We start from the raw sequence: 20,746 nt of genomic DNA, 5'->3' as shown, positions 1-20,746 counted from the left end.
ATGATAGAAAGAGTAAACCGGTTCATAGACCAGTACCAACCACAATATCTACGACAAGAAGACTATGCCAGACTTCCTCAAAATGTTTATGTTCCGACTCTTTCTGATATAGTATTACCATCTTTATTTGTTGCCGTGATTTTCATCATTCTGAGACAGATTTTTGACAGGTTAGAAAAAGATAGAATGTCGTAATTCTGAGACAGATGCTTGACAGGTGAGACAAACATAAAAATTGTCGGCATTCTAAGACAAATTTTTGACAGGATAGACAAGATAAACCTGTCGCCACTTTGAGTTGATTCTTAACAGGTGAGACAAAGGTAACCTTCTCGTCATTCTGAAACAGATACCTTTAATGTGTTTGATTTTACAACAAACACCACTTTGCACTTATGGAAATACTTACATATCGAATTACTACATTACATATTATGTACATTTGATTTCTTATTATCAAGTACAGATTACTATAAGATTTAAATATAATTTTTACTCTTTTGTATTAAACAGATATGTTTTCACGCCTTTTGCTGTTTATTTTGGTGTAAAAGAAGAACGGAATCTAAAAACCTACACCAATCATCCTCTTTTTGACAAGGAGTATCTACAAAACAAAAACCCGTCCAAAGGCACTATTTGTGTAAGATTTTATTTATTACTTCTAGATGAGTGTCGAGTGAACAAACTGCTCTTGCTCGTTTGTCCGCCTGAACTTCTTTTGATTTCTGAACTCATTTATTCAAAATATGTTTTAAAAATATCAGAAATCATAACAACTGGGCATAATTTAGACACTTGTGTATCCACATAATTTACCATTTATACTTCAAATATCGATTCGTGAACAAAAATTTCCGAAGCATTTACAAATGCTTGACTTTTTATGAGCAACTCAGCGGGTGTTTCTAGAAAAGCAGAGGACGCTTACCCTACCGGTGCACCTGGTCCATGCTCCCAGTTTTTAGTGGAGTCCGAGTTGTTCATTTACTTTTATTATTTTGTATGTATGATTTTAGTTACTTTATGTTCTTTGTTGTGTATGTCTGTTTTCCATGTCTGGTCTTTGTCCCTGGATTACATTTTTTTGATTACCGCTATAACCTTGGTTCCCTTGATTACTCATTTATATGATAAATTAAATCACATGTATAAATGCTCAGCAGTCGAAATAAAATTGCATACTGCTTTATTTCTATTCACACACACACACACACACAATATATTTTCATTGTCAATAAGGTAATATGATGCGTAATCTCTTTTACAAGGTTTTGTCCAAGAAATCAGGTTTTTCAAAAAAAGTTGTCTCATCTTGGTTCAGACAGAAAAGAAAGTCAGACAGTCCATCATTAATGAAAAAGGTCCATGATGCAAGGTTAGTACGAGTAAAGTGTATTGTTAAATTTAATGGGCGGTTTGAAGTTGAAATTTACACTATATACTATCCCATATACCTCTTTGTCAAATTTCATGTTAACATTTTTTATTTTAGATATTCACCGAAATCCCTCTGCGAATATCCATACGCAGGTCTGACTTAAATTTATTTATCTACTATTTATCGATGTTAACTTTTATGGAATGATTTATTGCTCTATGATATCAAGATGTGATGTTCGAGATCACATCCGTGGTTTCAAAAAAATGATTGATAATGGTGTATGTTTTATGGCGATTTTTGTTACCTGAGTCTGATTTTATCAATATTTTTCCACAATTTCCAAGTCATCATGATACTCAGTGGAAATGAATGCTTTGCATTAGTGTGGATAGTGTTTGACATGTGTAGCGAAGCTGCATCAATGTTGGTAGATTATTACCGGATTATACTCACTTGTAATATGACGGGTGCCGAAAGAGAAGGACATGCTTACCCTTCTGGGGCTCCTGATGTCACTCACGGTTTTTTAGGGAATTTTTATTGCTAGTGCTTTTTTTTCCAGACGTCTCCTTTTCAGTTTTAATGCATAATTTATTTCATTTCATGTATATCGTCATTGTTTTTTTTCACGTTTAGGACATGTTTTTCTTTTTAAATTTTGCCGTATTTTTAAATTTTTGAATCATCCCACTGCTGATGCTTTAGTAATTTTACCGATTGTTTGCTCTCATTCAAAGTTCCCATGTTCCCATTTGAAATCCAAATTCAAACAGTATACAATTTTCATTCGACCTAGTGGTTGTAGAGCACAAGTACTGGGTATGTTCAGCTTTTCTTATCTCACAGACGAGGAAACATATCTACGGTTACTTAATTGGCACTTACTAACTACAGAGATGTAGCTCTTTTGACATACTGTGATGACTCACAACGGTGCAAACTATTTGTTCTTCATTACATTTTAATCACATTACCATAAAGTAAGGACAATAACATTATGCAGAAAGACATTTCACTACTTTTTTAAAAGGTTCTTTATATTTGGTTCGTTTTTGCATGATTTTCTATTATCAAGTTAAACGTTTGTGGGACTATTTGTATTATGTATTTAGGTTATTTTTTATCTCATATATTCAGTTTGTTTAGATCTTTCAATTATTACAGTATTATTTATATCATGAAACTTATTTAATTCGATAATAGTGTGATTCGGAATTGTTATTGGGATATTTTTGTGACTCCGCCTTGACAGAGTGTGTCGGGGAAAACAAAACTACTACATTTTGATTTTACTAATTTGCAGTAATATGGAAGCCGCTTGCGGAGCTGGACATGCTTACTTTTCCGGAGCATCTTATGCCACTCCCGTGTTTGGGTTTTGTTGTTGTTGGAGTTTAAACTGTAATTGCTGTTTTTGTTTGTGATGTCTTCGTAGAATTTTTTTATGTTACTAGTATTGTACTTACTTTTGACTGCTACACTGTGTGTGTATATCATCTCTATATCCTGTTTTCATGTTTAGTTTGATTTAATCATGTCTTCATTTGTGCTTTTCTTACGCTTCTACATTTCCTTTATCGAATCTCTATTAAGTAGCAACCCCTTTTCCAAATCACTCTTCATTGTCAAATTCCATTAAAAAAACACATTTGAGTGTCATTCCTCATATAAAATATCTTCAGTGTCAATCCCTTCACTAAGTTCTTTTGAATGCCGACCCTCGAGCAAATCTCCTTTCAGTGACCACTCCTGATTTATGGAAAAAAATGAATGGATACAATTTTGTTTTGGCTTCATATGAAATAAATGGTTTCTATTTCAACAATCTCTGAAATCTTTATATTCTCCTACTGACTCAAAATTGTTCATACCAAATGTGAATTCACTATTGTTGATACCAAATGTGAATTCACTATTGTTGATACCAAATGCTCATATTTAAGAATGTCTTTGAGGAAACCATGCAAAATCTCATTTTTTGTCCAAAAGTCATTTTTGCATTGACTGAAAATTTGTGTTGGGGTTGGAAGGTATTAAGTTAAGATTCCCAAAAATGTTAATTATTCTTGTCAAACATTATTCTATTTATGGTAACAGTCATTTTTAAGTAATTATATAATTTGTTTGATTTTCCACCATTTTTCAACTTTAAATTTAGACTATCTTCATTCTTAAAAATGGAAGTGTTAGGATGTTAAATACAAAAAGATTTTGAAAAAGTGTAAAAACAACGCTTTTTTAAGTTAAAGAAAGTCAGTTTCATAGTTCATTTTGAAAATTGGCATGCTGTCAAGTTAATGCATATCGTAGGGTTTTTTTTTCTCTTCTGTTTAATGTGGGCAACTTGGAAGTATGTCATAGGCGAAGAGTAATCAAGGGAATCAAGGTTACAACGGTAATCAAAAGAATGCAATCCAGGGACAAAGACCAGACATGGAAAACAGACACACACAACAAAGAACATAAAGTAACTAAATCATACATACAAAGTAACAAAAGCAAATGAACACCTCGGACTCCACTAAAAACTGGCAGCATGGACCAGGTGCACCGGTAGGGTAAGCGTTCTCTGCTTTTCTAGAAACACCCGCCCAGTTGCTCATAAAAAGTCAAGTCCGGGGTAGACAAACGAGGAAAGGAAAACTATGACCCGTTAAATAAATCAGCTTTCATGGTGAAGAATGATACACCATAACGATCCACGAGTTCATGATGACGATCATAAAATTTCTGTAGTCATGACTTTAATCTGGTAGCAACATAACCCTGTTCCAGAAGCCTATTTGTTAGAGTTCTAGCGCGATACAAAAAGTCTGCATAGCTTCGGCAAGCTCTGGCATAACGTATGAGTTGTGATATGAACACTCCATACGTATGTGCTGAAGGGATGTTACCACAGGTGAAAGGAAAGTTGACAATTCTGAATGAAAAGTCATCACGTTTGTCGTAAAGTTTGGTCAATAGTTTTCCTTTACCATCGATTTCTAAGTATAGGTCAAGATATGAGGCTGACTTCACAGTGTCTGTAGTATCCCTTATCTCAAGTTCTTTGGGGTAGATGCAATGTATCAAATCACCGAAATTAGGATTAGTTAAAGACAATACGTCATCCATATAGCGGAAACTGAGATTAAATGATCTAGCTAAACGATATTCTTTCTTTCGGATCAGATCAGCTATAAAGTCAGCCTCATAGGAGTGAATGAAAAGGTCAGCAAGTAAAGGAGCACAATTTCTTCCCATTGGAATGCCGACCGTTTGTTGAAATACACGTCCATCACACTGGACAAGTATGTTGTAGATTAAAAATTCCAGCATTTTGTAAACATCTTCCTCTGTATATTTGGGAGATGATTTGGAATTATTTCTTACAAAGTATGAGGAATCTCTACCAAGAACTATATATTTGTATCTAGGTTAACCATCTTTTTTTTGAAAAACAACGATGTATAATGTTTTTAAGTCGGGATTTTAACTGAGTATGGGGAATAGAAGTAAACAGTGTTAAAAAATCATAGGTTTTAATGTTATTATATTCAGATAATAATCTTGAACTGATTGTCTCCAAAAGATCTTTCGAATTTTTCAGGATCCACATTGAATTAATACCACTACGGGAATATCAAGTATTGTGGTAGGACTGTAGACCCTATTTGACAGTCGTGAGTATAGAAGTTAAAAGTTTTGAAAGAGGTTTGGTAGTACATTTTGCAGATCCAGCTATGAAACGTTGTTTGTATGGATTCTTGTGGAGTTTAGGAATCCAATACATAGTAACGAAGTAACGCTTAAAATTCACTATATTTACTTTTAAAAGATTGGTGTTGCTATCAATTACCTATTTGTAAAATGTCGAGCTGGATTTTTACATTTTCATAACTTTTTATGCACTTGGAAAAGAGGTATTTTTCGTGGAAATTCGAAATTTGCTAAGCAGTTTTTTTTTCATATATTTGCCCTATGCCAATCTTTATACAATATGTACATTAAAGCGAGTCAACTTAAAGATTCAAATCAGAGAAACACCGTACATCATTTAAATACAAGTTGGAAAACAATATTTTATATAAAAGCAATATTTGGGACGAGATTACTCTGGTCCCACTTGGTCCATTAGAAAATTAGATGTTCCCATCCCCTACATTCCTCGTTTGTTTGTTTGAAAAATGTACATAATCTACGAAATAATAAAACTTACAAGGCTTAAATAAGATGATAAACTCGTACCTGAGTTTCTTTATATCGGAAGGGTCTGTTTCTAACTTTGTCACGAACAAATATCGATCTAAATTGTCGTAATTATGGGCGGTAATGCTGGAGTAGTGGAGATCGTGGATTGTTATGAAATACTGCTTAACCATTCAAAAAATTATCTCTGAGTCCAACGCAGACTGTTATTTAGCATGAATTATAGCAATACTTAAAGGGCCTTGAGAGTACATAACACACCATTTTTTAATGTTGCGATATATGTGTGTGAAGGAGAGACCAAAATAGTGTATTGATAAATGTGGACCGAATCACGGACACTCTAACACCAGTAATGGGTTCAATAAAGACAGGTGAGACAATATACTGATATAATCATTATTTTTTTATTAAAAAAATAAGAAATCTTATAGCCCAAAACATTTCGATTACTACTAAAAAAAGTACATATGTACAGTTTGTAGTTGCACATGTACAAAAATGTACAATGTATGGTACTATGTACTGAATAGACATGGAATAAGCCTGATTCCCAATGTGGTGAATACTCTTTGTATTTTGCCTTACAGTACAACCTAATCCCTCCAGTTTTGGGATTCAGTGTCTGTGGCTGTCTTTTTCTGATTTGGCCGCCCAATGGCCAAAAAGGATTAAATATAACCTACAGCAAACACAGAAAAATACCGACCATATATTATGCATTTGTAAATGTATTTCAAAACTGACTCATGTTTTTTTTTCTTCATTTTATGGACCAATATAATTTTCAGTAGTATTGGCTGCTGGGCCCTTGCAAAGTTTGTTCCCTGCTTTGTTTCTTGAAAATGAGACAAAAATTATCAAAACATATTCATAAAATTACTTTGTCTGCAAAATTCTGAATAACTATGATATTTATATACAGAGTTGCTTATAAAATGTAACAGTGCATGTATGATTTTTTCTGTTTAGAGTAAACCAGTTTATATTCAAATGATTTTTTTTAGTTTTTTGTTTGCTTGTTTGTTGTGGTTTTGTGTGTGTGTGTGTGTTTTTTTCACTTTCATTGGTGTAGATACAAATTTACAAGTATGTCCATATTATTTTATATTTTTTGTTGAATGAATTAGATCCTTAATGACTTTAATTATCTTAAACATGTCATTCGCATGGAAATGAGTTTGAATTACAAGCATGAACGAATGCAAGAAGGTGATTTCAGTTCCTCGTGTATCATTCACTTCATTAATAATAAATGTTCATGAAGTTTCATACTTGTTATACTTGTACATGTACATACATGCAATGGTGATTCCTAGTATTCATTGAAATTCTGAGTAATATAATTCATTTCTTAACGGGCATTGTTTAAAATTTAAAAGATACCAATAAAACGAGAAATAGATTTTTAAACAAACGTGTAAAATAATGAGCTTGTCCATTTCTATTGCAGGCAAATGAGTCTTCTAGGAGATTGTTGAAACGCTAAGAGCCTCCATTTGAAAAAAAAAAGAACAGAATGGATAAATCCAGACTTTGAATTCTGAAACTTATGTTGGGAATTCTGAAACAAACTGGGCAAAACATTACCAACCTTGTTAAAAATGTACAAAATGTTCATGTGCTTGAAATTTATATATTGCACTGATTATAACGATTTGCCTGTTGTTTTAGAAAAGGCTAATTATAATTTATTTAGTAAATTATGTTGATTCATCAAATATTTCTTTCTAAATAAATGATGTCTGAATTTTGCAAGTTAATTCTTAGAAAACAAAATGGCGGCCATATCTCGGCCCCCTTGGATTTTACGGAAAAAATATTTTTGCAGTTTTTCGTTTCACATGGGGTCCAACCCACTTAAAATTATTAGTCATTGCTGAAATCACTTTTGGACGGTTTTGCATGGTTTTCTAAGGGACAGCCTCTTAAATAGAAAATGTCACTGAAATGGCATTAAAACGATATACGGTTCAGACTTAAAATGTATGATCCCACCAGACATCTCTCTTCGGATCGAGGATTCATATAAGTTTAGTCACAAAAAAAAGAGAAATAACGAATTTGATTCGATGTGGGCAAATTACTCTTATGATGTAACATCAAAAATGTTTTATTTAGAAAGTAACTGTATATTATCTGTGAGTACACTGACGGCTCAAATTGAATTGTTGTAGGATTAAATACAACGATAATATGATATATAATTAATCATTGTTATAAAATTATAAGTATAAAATTGTGATACTTCATAGCATTCTTTTCATTCTCGAAAAATAACACATATTCCTATTTCAGTTGGCATTTTGCTTTTTATTTATTGCTGTCTTGGTATGGCATCTTTGTATTATGGGATGTAAGTACAATACATTTTATATTTCTTTGTCAGATAAAGATTTCATTTCTCGTAATCATTATTATTTCTCAACTTTAAAGTCTTACTCATAAGTTCTGATCCCTTTTATTTGAATAATTTGTAAAGTTTAAAATATATCTCGTACTATGTACAGTTGTTTCTGACCAAATGGATGTTTAAAATTACCTTAAATGTACAAAATATATGTGACCTATCTACACCTATAAGATATTGACTTTTTTAATAAGACGATAAGTTTTTGATTTAATTGCACCCACTTAACATACACCCGATATCTATGATAATTGACCTTCATGTTAGATCAGGAAAGCAGGCGAAGCAAAAGTGTTGTATACTGTGAGTGACCGTATATCATCAATAATTATTCTGTCAATGCATTTCTATTGTTCTAATTGGACGATTGTAGTATAAATATAATTGAGATAGACTATGCTATTCAATGACTGTGCGAATAGTTTGGTAAATTAATATTTGTAAACAACATTTATTCTTTATTTTCAGAAATCATGGTTCGGAAATGCAAGGAACTGTTGGACAGGGTGGCCAGCCCAGGTAAACCCTCGCCATTTCAGCACTGGTTACATCTGTCATAAAGTAGAAGACCTATTGCAAAATTGTGGCTTTGAAATCCACCAAACTACTTCCAAAGACGTACTTTTTTGGCATCAAATATAAATAATGATTCAAAAGCGCTGTTTTTTTTTTATTTTCATGATATATTATATATACAGGTGTAGCTGCACTTGTAATATCCTTTCTGTAGATATTTCTTTGCAATTTTATATATATTGCTTTGGAGAGAAAACTGCAGTCAGATGTATTTCAACTCTGTATAAAAAGAGTAATCAAGGTTATAGCGGTAATCAAAAGAATGTAATCCAGGGACAAAGACCAGACATAGAAAACAGACAGACACAACAAAGAACATAAAGTAACTAAAATCATACAAACAAAGTAACAAAAGCGAATAAGCAACTCGGACTCCACTAAAAACTGGTAGCATGGACCAGGTGAACCGGTAGGGTAAGCGTCCTCTGCTCTTCTAGAAACACCCGCAGAGTTGCTCATAAAAAGTCATAAAAAGAAAACTGTTATTGGTTGTCCTAATCTTGGTGTTAATAAACACTCGAATTTATTACACGAAAACATTCTTTTTTTTCTTCTTCTGTTAAAAATGAATTAATTACCAAAATGAATAAATATTTTTGAAGTAGCTATGTTTGGATCATTTAAATCAGTAGGAAAGTTCCAATAATTTCTTTTGGTCTTTAAATGGAAAATATGTTTTGAACTTCAAAAATAGAAATTTATTAACAACAACTGAACGACATTAAGAAACAGATTAAATTGATTGTAGTCTTTATACATTAATAACTCATTCAAACACTTGATGTGTGTGTGTGTGTGTGTGTGTGTGTGTGTGTGTGTGTGTGTGTGTGTGACACTTAAGTGAGGGTTATGAATATTATATATTCTTTAAACCCTTACACGAATTTTATCAACTCTTTCATCTGATTGCATGAATAATAATATTTATTAATAATTGATTTTTTCAGCCTGTTACCAATGACATTTACATATACTATCTTATAGAACTAGGGTTCTATATATCTGCTGTCTTCATGTTGTTTACAGATCACAAACGTAAAGTAGGTAGTAGTGAAACCATTTGTTTTCTTTGTATATTTTAACGATTGACATCGGAGACCAAAGTAACCGTAGAGGAACAACATTATTTAGAAAAAAATATATAACCAAAAGATGTCATCAAAATGCTGGACTTTCTTTTATAGAGAACATATTTGTATTGTGGTGGACGTGTTTTTCTATAAACGATCGGATTCCAATGGGAACAAATTGTACTCCGCTACTATTCCTTCACAGTTATTAGGCTGATTGCATAGCTGATCTGATCCAAAAGAAGTAACGTCGTTTAACAAGATCCTTTGACCCCAGTTTCCGCTATAAAGATGACTTATAATCATAAAACAATCCTAGTTAAGGGGATTTTGTACATCACATCTATCCTCAAAGAACTTGAGATAAAGGGCACTACAGGCATACAAAGTCAGTCTCTTGTCTTGCACTTGGAGATAGATGATAAAGGAAAACTATTGACATACATAAACGACAAATACGATGACTTTTATTCTGAATTGTCAGCTTTACTACTATTTGTTGCAACATCTTTCAACACCTGCGTACGGAGTTTTCATAACACAATTCATATGGTATACCAGAGCCTGTCGTAACTATGCAGACTTTTGCACCGTTCAATGTTTCTTATTATCGGGCTTCTGGAACAAGTTTATGTTGACACAAGATTGAAGTCATTACTACAAAAGTTTTATAGTTGTCATCAGGAAGGAGCGTTACGGTGTATGCATCTGCACCATGAGAACCGATTTGTTCACCGCGTCATAGTTTGCCTTTCCTCTCTCGTTTACCTCAGACTTGACATTTTATGAGCAACTCGGTGTTTTTTTTCTGAAAAAGGAGAACAGGCTTACCCTACCGTAGCATCTAGTCCATGTGCCGTTTTAATGGAGTCCGAATTGCTCATTTACTCCGTGTTTTTTGGTTATTTCATGTTTTTGTTGTGTGTGTCTAGTCTTTATCCTTGGAATATATTCTTTTGATTTCCGCTCGAATCTTGGGTTCTTTAATTACACTTTCAAACAAAGAAATTATGAGGTTCAGACTCATCAATTACAACTATAAATTTAACTTGTAAATCGTATTTGTCACACTGTGAAGCGAAAGAGATGATCGATAGATAAAATAGATCGATAATATACATGTCAAGTGTTCAGGATCGGTCGTAAAAGGAGGAGATTAAGGATCATGCAGAAAATTTTGACCGGGGTGTCCAGTATACGGAATACATTTACAATTCTATGTAAATATCAGTCTACCGATTTTAGCTATCCAGACTATCTATATATCTATTTTGCATAGATTGGTTCATTCTATTATAAAACACATTGACGAAATAAATACTACTTGTAAAATTGTGAGCATAACCCTTGTCTACAACTATTGCTGAAGCAAATTCTTACTGACCTATTTGAAAAATGTGGAGAGTGTAGATTTGAACATTTCTAAGCTTACGTCAGTAATTCAGTAATTGAAAGTTATCATAAGGTGTTTGACGAATTTTTTTTCAGGATTTTACGGAACTTATAATACACCATACCGTAACACTCTTCCTGATGGTGACATCGTTTGCCCACAATCTTCTCCGGATCGGTTCTCTTATTCTATGTGTACATGATCAAGTAGATTACATTTTGTGTGTAAGTATATTTCGTTAAGTATCTTTTCTTTCTCAAGTTTAAAAGATTTATTTTTAAATGTATACTTTTATCCATACATCATATCTCCTTTCTGTTTCCTCTAAATTGTAAGCAAGTTAAAATAAACCTTATTTTTGCCAATAAGTTAAATTTTTGAGACTCCGTTTTTAAGAGAGAGAAAACACTAGACTGGAGGAAGAGTGATTTTATCATCAGAAATTATTCTTAATATAAAGTTTGTTTTCACCCTTACACTTCTTAAAGTGAAATTGTGTTTCAAACCAACAAAAATCTCTAATGTAAATAAGTAATTAGACAGACAAACAAAAAGAAATGTCCGGCCAAAAGTATAAAAGAAATAACACATTACAACTAAAAACAGACGAATGAAATAATGTTGCAATAAAACCAGTCATAACCGGACTTCCGAAGGTTAACAGGTTTCGGTATATGAAGGTTCAAAATACATTAATGGATTTTAAAAAGTGTCGTTTTATTCAGGGCCCGGTTTAGCATTTTTCGCTGTTGGATAAGAGAAAAGGTGCATCCTAAGGATTTTTTTTTCTAGAAAAATTGTTTAGAACATTTGATGGAGAAACAGATTTTTCACTGTAGAAATTAACATAAAATCCTATCAGATCATCAATAAATACATAGATGTATTACATGCACAACAATTTGGTAAGTCGTCCTTAGTTACTTTTACTATTGTGCTTTCTTGTTTGTATTTTGTTTTTTTGTTTTTTTGTTTATAGTTGGCAAAATTGGGGTCGTACACAAAACATCATACCTTCGCAGACTTATGTTTCGTCCTATTTGTTATAGTATGGATTCTGACAAGACTTGGTGTTTACCCTTACATGTAAGTTATGACTCAGTTAAAGTCGGTTCAATTTGACTTTAAATACCAGTAAGTCATATGTTTTGGCACAACCAGTAAAACTATCTACTTGCTACTAATTGTTCGCCAAATGTTGGTAAAATACTAAAAACTTTCTTGATCCAAACCTGACTCTTAGGGACCGATGGAAATAAACAAGTCATGATTAAACAATACGATAAACACATTGACGTGTCTTTTCGTCAACTGTTCTTCGTTTTGTAGCAACCTCCATTCAGCACCTGCTTATTGTGTTTGCATATGGCACAATAACACGTTATGCCAGAGCGACACTGACTGATATTTTTTTTATTTTGTGATATATATCGTACAATTAGGCTTCTGCAATACACAGGCACAATTATTTCACATTATTTTCATACCAATTTTACATCATTTTCACCTGAATTGAGCTAATAAACATTGTGACAGAGTTCCCATGAAATGCGTGTGAATCGAGCCCTCACATGAAATTCAATTCATTTTAAGTGAATTTCACGTGAAAAATCACGTTAATTGAATTAGAACTTCACATGATTTTTTGTAAAAATTATTTGTCCATGTGGTGTTATTTGTTCCAAAATTAAAATAATAAGTACAAACGTTTTATGGTGGTCAATAGAACACTTGGATCGTAATGGTCTATCCATCTGTTTCATCAGACTTTTTTACTGTGTCATTGTTTTCCTTTTCTCTCTCTTCTACTTCGGAGGTGACATTTTATGAGTAACTCGGCAGGTAATTCTAGAAAAGCAGAGAACGCCTACCATTCCGGTGCACATGGTTCATTCTCCAAGTTTTTGGTGGAGTACGAGTTGCTTCCTTTTTTTTCGTTTGTATGTGTTTGTTTTTGTTTAGTTCATGCTCTTTGTTACATATGTCTGTTTTCCATGTCTGGTCATTGTCCATGGGTTTCATTCTTTTTATTTCCACTAGAATCTTGGTTGTAGGGATTACTCTTTCTGTGTGGGTATTATTTGGAATATTTTATATTCTTTGTTGTGCGTCTATTTTTTATTTGTCATTCCCTGGATTATATTCTAATTGATTAGCGTTTAAAATATGGTTCCTTACCTCAAGTTCCCTTTCACCTCTTTTCTTTATCATAGAATTATCTATCACATTGAAAATTAAACAAAAAGCACTTCCATTTTTCAGGATTTTGTATTCCGTTTTCATAGATCTTCCAATTATTGCCGACGAAGGCGGTGCATATTTTATGAACTACTACAATAGTTCAATAATGAACTTTGTTAGATGGTCTTTATTGATTTTACAAATTCTTCATATTATATGGACATACCTTATTGTTAAAAGTGCGCTGTCGAAATTTATATCAGGAAAGGTAAGAATTATTAAAAGAAAAGAGAATTTGCATGATACTCTAGTTTGATATCGTCATTTCTCGAATGAGAACCAGCTGCACTTCTTTTAAAAAAAAAAAAAGTGTAAAATTAGTTATGACGCCATACTTTAAACTACTTTGACGTCACAACTTACGACTAATTTTACACTTACGACTTTTTTGTAAAAAAAAATACTACAAATTTAAACTAAATACATAACAAATCTATAAAGCAAATGTTAGATTTGACTTGAGAACGAGGGACACTGGTATAATTGGGATGTTATCAAATCACGATGTTAGGTATAAATAGTATTCCATTATGTTGACCAGGTTAGATAAACCATTCCGTATACATACTGTATGTTGACCTGGTTAGATAAACCATTCTATATACATACAGTATTTTGTAATATGTACTTTGAATATAAAGGATAAAGGGGTGTCAATGTTACATTTATTATACAGATACCAGTGTTAATTGATCTTCAACTAATATAGTTATCCTTTGCTTTAATGTATAACCTTGTTAATTCTTTAATGGTATATGTTGATTAGGTTGAAGATGCTAGAAGTGATGTCGAAGATAATAGTAATGAGAGTGAAGATTAATTAATCGTAGTAGTATACCTTCATGTTTAGTTTGCTTATTTCATACTCGTTTTAACAACTCAGTTTGTATATAAATCAACAGAAGGCGATAATATATCAAATATTGACAGTAATGCAAATGGTCAAATTATTCTTGGAGTTCGAAATGATAATTAAATGTGTAGTTTCTGTACTTTCTGTTTATATGAACAATGACATCAATTAGCGTCCATTGGTTATTGTTGTTTTAGAAGAAAAGTCTTTTGAATTAAAACAACACAATGGTGAGCTATGAATGCTCATAGTATGTCCACGTCAAGAAATGTAAGACATGAGTTGTATGGGGCTTTAATGTGAATCTTTCATAGAAATTTAATATTATTTCACTAGAATTTATTATTCTTACTATTTTTGATTGAAGTCAATTTTTTCTGTGTTATTAATTTCCTTTCTCATCCTTTTATCTCATTGCCAATTTTACACAGTCCACAGAACACAGGACAGTACTGGTCAGCGAAAGCACTGGAGCAAATACCAGTAGTATCAAGTAGTAGGCAGTCTATTACAGGTTATTCATGGCACTGTCAAAGAGGAAAAAAATGTTAATTTTAAAAGACCTGAATATATTTCTACATATATATTTTATATACAATAATCATACCCCATCAAACAACGTTTGTATGTCTGCAAGTCTGTCCGTCCGGCCGACCGTCTGTCCACATTTCTTGTAAGCGTAACTTCTCCTAAACTCCTTATGGACAGTTTTTAGTGGAGTCCGAGTTGCTCATTTGCTTTTGTTACTTTGTATGTATTATTTTAGTTACTTTATGTCTTTTGTTGTGTTCTAATATGTCTGTTTCTTTGTCTGATCTTTGTCCCTGGATTACATTCTTTTAACTACCACTAGAACCTTGGTTCCTTTGATTACTCTTTCTGCTAAACCCCTATGGGACTTTGATGAAAATGTTTATAAAGGTTTGGTATCATATGTAAATTTGCATGCAGGTATATATTTGATATCAAAGGACTCCAAAAGGAGATAACCCAACATACGTTTTACATCTTTGTCTTTTTGAAGGAGGGTTATTCTCTTTGTGAGCAACCTTGCAGTTTTTCTAGTTTGATTTGATATAAAAAAAAATAAAACAGACTATATATGCTTTTTTTGACAATTACAAATATTGCAAACACTAAAAAGAAAACTATTTGCCTGTCTTATGCTGATTATGTGCTCATATATTTTCTATAATTTTCATTTAAAGGCTAATGCTTTTTAATCATCACTGGTATAGTCACGCCGCAATGGAAGAGGGAGATTTAGCGCGCTGTAAATCCTAATTTTAACCCAACATTTTAGTCCATGGGCTTGGAGGGTCCACCGTGCATCCTCCCCCCCCCCACAACTCATCAACTTCATGGCAATTTTTAGATACCTTTATACTTCCCATTACCGAATCAATTTGTCGCAAAGAATATTCTCGGATAATTTTTCAGTATAAGTCTATATTTGTAACCCACAGGGTCAAAAAGCCAAGATTTTTGTGACTTAATTGTTTGACCGTCTAAGTCTTCCTGGGATAGCATGTGTGAACAAACTAAACATATTTAGGTATTATCACGCAACCAAATGTCTCAGCTTTCCAATGATACCAAAAACAGTTGTGGTAACACTTAGAGTTTAGGGGTAAAATAATGTACCCCTACCCCGCCGAAAAATCGCTCAAATTGGCATATTTTTCAATGTCAAAACCCCTAGAGTATTTATGCTTCAGTAAAAAATGGCTTATTTGGTATTTTCTGTTTAGTATTATCACAATTTATAATTCCGGGGTTCTTTTGATGAATTTTGGCGATTTTCGTAGTCAAAATTTATCCAAAAATGCAAAAAATGGGATTTTCGAAATTTTCGTAAAAGTCAGATAAATTCTACTCTACAAGACATTGCTCAACTGAAACGTCTCAAATTTGATATCATTCGATAGATAATTTTATTTTCTACTTAAATAAACCACAACAAGCTAATTTTCAAGTTTTTTTTTTTCAAAAGATGGTAAAACAATTACCCCTACCCCTAGAAAACTGATCACAGTATCAAACAGAATTCTCATTCACATTATACCAAGAATGTAGAAGTCATATTTTTTTAAAAGCATTAATAATTAAGAGAAAGATGTATAAAACATATCTGATCAATTCAGGCGCTTATTTTTTTTTTCTTTTAGAGTGACAATTACTATGAAATCGGAAAAATGGGAAATTTCAGAATTTCAGAAATGTCTTCTATATCACACGTTATTGCCTTTTTGCAGAATTCCGTACTTTAAACACGCTTTTATGTAAAACAGCAAACTAATATTATGTCTAAGCTTAAAAATGAGCCTAAGCAATAAATATTTGAACATTTTCGGAATTTCATATTTTCTTCCAGCTCACATGTAATGGGTATTGTTTTTCAAGTATCTTACTTCAAACATGCTTTTGTGTATTCAGTCACATTTATGGAGCAACGTACCATTCTAATGAGCCAAGGCAATGCGTACTTTAACGTATTCCAGGCCATTTAAGCGAAAAGATTGTACCTCATACCCGCTAAAATTTCCGTAAAATATCCATAATTCGTATATGTTACATTAGCATTTTTAAAATGGCGTTGGATACATATATGCCTGTCATTCATCGTAGCTACTTCTTTGGAACCTTATTCTTATATGTATAAGAATGATAGCAAACAAAATCTTAAACAGAAATATACAATTTACGTTCTAAAATGCTAGAAAATCTGTTTTATTCTTAAATTTCCCTTTTTTAATATTTTGTCTTCTTTAGGACATTAAAAGCAAATTTTACTTGACAATATGATTGATTCAAGATCTGCATAATAAATGCAGTATAGGCATTGTGTACTATTTGGTATAAATGATCCTTTTCTTCCACTTTCGGGCAGATTATAGTGGTTAGGGGGTACCATTCTCCAAATGGCTCATTAGAAAGGTAAGTTGCTACATAAATGTTTCTATTTTGCTAGATTTATTGTGGACTCGACTTGATTATGAAACGGATTAGTGTTCTGAAATTTTGTTTTTATCCTTATTTAATGAATCAGTTTTGATTTAAACTTGAAACATTAGTATAGATTGGTTTAGTTGAATCATATCGTTGATTTTTTTATTTTCCTTTTCATTTGATCATAATGCTGCTAATGAGTGCATGTGTACAGTTTACCTATATTAACAATTACTATAATATATTTTTTATTTTATATTAAATAATAAACTTCAAAAGAAATAAAATATGCATAAACGATTGCCTGATATAAGGAATTGGAACATCTTTTGAAACATAAGTCAGAGGAAAGCATTAGAGAAACATGCATTACATCCTCCGGCATGTTCACTGAAATAATTGAGTAGTTTAAGTATAGTTGTGGATGAAAAAATGCTTATGGTATCATCTATAATCATTTTTTAAAAGTTGATGTAATGTTAATGGAAACAAAAAATATTTGATATAAAGTTTATAGTAGGTACAAAATTTGATAGTATCCCATATAAGTGCTCAAATATTTATCCTTAAATTCAGCATAATTTGTGGAATTACAATGAGTACCACTCAGAGTGTCTATGTAGTTTTCGGAAATGTCTAATGCCTTTGTAATACAAAATAGCAGCAAAGTGCATATAGTGGTTCGATACATTTTCGACAGTTTCACTATGTTTATTAGGAGGTAAGAAGGAGATAATAGTAATCCTTATCACTAACCTCAGTTAATGGCAAAGAAGATACTAGATTAAGTATGATAAAAGTTAATATGGCATTCCCTAGTTATCATAACCTGAAAGTTTCCCAATAATCTAAGTTAAGAATTTGATGATTCAAATTGCATTGACCGTTCGAAAACGGAACGGAAGAATTAACGTACACTCTACACAATTTTTAGACGTGGTCATTATAGGCCAACCAGGTTTTTGTACTTTTTTATTTTCATGCTTTGAAGAATAAATAAAATAAAATATATGAATTTCACTTTTCTACTATTCATACCGAAAAAAGTAATCAAGCGAACCAACATTCTAGCGGAAATCCAAAGAATACTATCCAGGAACAAAGACAAGCCATGGAAAACAGACACGCACAACAAAGAACATTGAATAACTACAATAATATGTACAAAGTAACAAAAGTAAATGAGCAACTCGGACTCCACTAAAAACTGGGAGCATGGACTAAGTGCACCGATAGGGTGAGCACTAGAAACACACGCCCAGTTGTTCATAAAAAGTCGAATCCGGAATAGACAAGCGTAATCAAGGGTACCAAGGTTATAGCGGTAATCAAAAGAATGTAATCCAGGGAGACAAAGACCAGACATGGAAAACAGACATATGCAACAAAGAACATAAAGTAACTAAAATCATACATACAAAGTAACAAAAGCAAATGAGCAACTCGGACTCCACTAAAAACTGGGAGTATGGACCAGGTTCACCTGTAGGGAAAGCGTCCTCTGCTGTTCTAGAAACACCCGCCGAGTTGCTCATAAAAAGTCAAGTCCGGCGTAGACGAAAGAGGAAAGGAAAACTATGATACCTTGAACAAATCAGTTTTCATGGCGCAGATGGATACACCATAACGATCCACGAGTTCATCATGATTACCATGAAACTTCTGTAGTGATGAATTCAATCTTGTAGCAACATAACCCTGCTCCAGATGCCTATTTGTTATAATGCTAGCGCGATACAAAAAGTCTGCGTAGTGAACAACTCCATACGCAGTTGTTGCAGGGATGCTGCCACATATTAAAGGAAAGTTGACAATTTTGAATGAAAGGTCATCACGTTTTGTCAATAGTTTTCCTTTCCATCGATTTCAGGTGGAATTGCAAGTGTAGGTCAAGATATGAGGCTGACTTCACAGTGTCTGTAGTATCCTTTATCTGAAGTTCTTTGGGGGTAGATGTGATGTATAATATCCCTAAAATGAGGATTGTTTAAAGATAATACGTCATCTATATAGCGGAAACTGAGATTAAAGGATCTAGCTAAACGATTTTCTTTCTTTCGGATCGATCAGATCAGCTATAAAGTCAGCCTCATAAGAGTGAAGGAATAGGTCAGCAAGTAGATGAGCACAATTTGTTCCCACAGGAATACCGACCGTTTGTTGAAAAACGCGTCCACCACACTGTACAAATGTGTTGTCGATTAAAAAATTTCAGCATTTTGTAAACATCTTCTGTATATTTAGAAGATGAATTGAAATTATTTCTTACAAAGTATGAGGAAGAGGAATCTTTACCAAGAACTATGTTTTTTTTATCTATGTGTACCATTGTTTTTTGGATAAACAATGATGTATAATGTTTTTAAGTCGAGATTTTAATTGAGTATGTGGAATAGAAGTATACAATGTTGAAAAATCATAGGTTTTAATGCTATTATATTCAGATAATAGTCTTGAACTGATTGTCTCCAAAAGATCTTTCAAATTTTTCAGGATCCACATTGAATTAATACTACTACGGGAGTAATAAGTGTTGTGGTAGGACTGCAAACCCTCTTCGACAGATGTGAGTATAGAAGTTAAAAGTTTTGAAAGAGGTTTGGTGATACATTTTGCAGATCTAGCTATGTAACGTCGTTTGTATGGATTCTTGTGGAGTTTAGGAATCCAGTGCATAGACGGTAAATCACAGTCATCGTCCAAAAGAGGATAGCACGGATTTATGGTTTTCCACAATTTGTTCTTTGGAGAATGTGGTAACATTATAGGTCTTATCACTGCTATTATTTTCTACGTCTACCTCTGATAATAAACATTGGATGTAAAGCGTTTTGCAGACAAATATAAGGTTGTTTTGGGCTCCGTCGGCTGGTACAACAACATATTTGTCATGCATAATAGACAATGCTTTTGCTACATTGGGGTCTCTGAAAAGTGATATATGATTGACCTACTTAAAAATTTCATTCGTTTCAAAATTAAAGACTTCGCGGCTTCAACACTCTGACAGAGAATCAATGTCTTCTTGTTCTCGTTTTATCCATTTTCTTGTGCAGTCTCCCACGACATCCATAAGAACTTTAAAGTTATAATTCAAATTTATGGACCGCGGTTCACGGTACTTGGGGCCTATAGAAAGGATACTACGCAGAGATTCGTTAACGTAACGACGTGACCGGAAGGATCATATTTCAATGGAGAGTTTTTGCAAGAACAGTCAGTTGGTTTAGCCTTGAAGTCCTCAATCTCGAGGTTCTGTAATAGTCTTTTATAATTAAAAATTTTGGATACAATGGGTGAAGTATAGGAATGTGAAATAACTGGTATGGCTTTGTCTTTGAAATATGGGGGAATTTTGTTGGTAATATTTTTGTGATGGGGGATGTTAGCCAAATTAATTGCATCTATACCTTTGTTGACAAACGGTAGCGGAAGAAATTATCGTTTTTCTTCATCTTAAGTTTTCACACAAACTGGTTTAAAGAGTCTGTGGAAACCAATATCCAAAATGATGGCAGCAAGTCTGTATAATGATGAGGTTGGTTCAGAAACAGGAGTGTCAAGACTTGTTTTGTAAAGGGAGTGCAGTAGAGTGAGAGGTTGGTTCTAATGTGATGAAGTCCAAGAGGTTTTTGTAAGAAAAGAAGGAGACCATCTATTGAGACATAATGTAACTTAGGTG

The 20,746-nt window shown here is 32.9% G+C and overlaps 1 protein-coding gene and 1 long non-coding RNA gene across 2 annotated transcripts; both read left to right on the top strand.

The window, feature by feature from the left end:
* LOC148610979 (ceramide synthase 2-like) lies at positions 1–18,435 on the top strand. The gene is made up of 10 exons (XM_088595204.1): positions 1–170; positions 514–643; positions 1,272–1,378; positions 7,871–7,928; positions 8,451–8,501; positions 9,506–9,598; positions 11,117–11,245; positions 12,001–12,107; positions 13,284–13,470; positions 14,029–18,435. The coding sequence occupies exons 1-10, from the start codon at positions 1–3 to the stop codon at positions 14,080–14,082; spliced, it is 1,086 nt and encodes a 361-aa protein (XP_088451330.1). The 3' UTR covers positions 14,083–18,435.
* On the top strand, positions 5,528–7,322 carry LOC148610980 (uncharacterized). Its single transcript, XR_015924028.1, has 2 exons — positions 5,528–5,946; positions 7,026–7,322. It is a non-coding gene; the product is annotated as an uncharacterized LOC148610980 (long non-coding RNA).
* Positions 18,436–20,746: the final 2,311 nt, after the last annotated feature.

Source organism: Perna viridis, chromosome 7 (assembly GCF_037379345.1).
Source record: "Perna viridis isolate PV_CMFRI_1.1 ecotype Kerala chromosome 7, ASM3737934v1, whole genome shotgun sequence".
Taxonomy (NCBI): Eukaryota; Metazoa; Mollusca; class Bivalvia; order Mytilida; family Mytilidae; genus Perna; species Perna viridis.
This window is presented reverse-complemented; position numbering and strand designations above follow the sequence as displayed.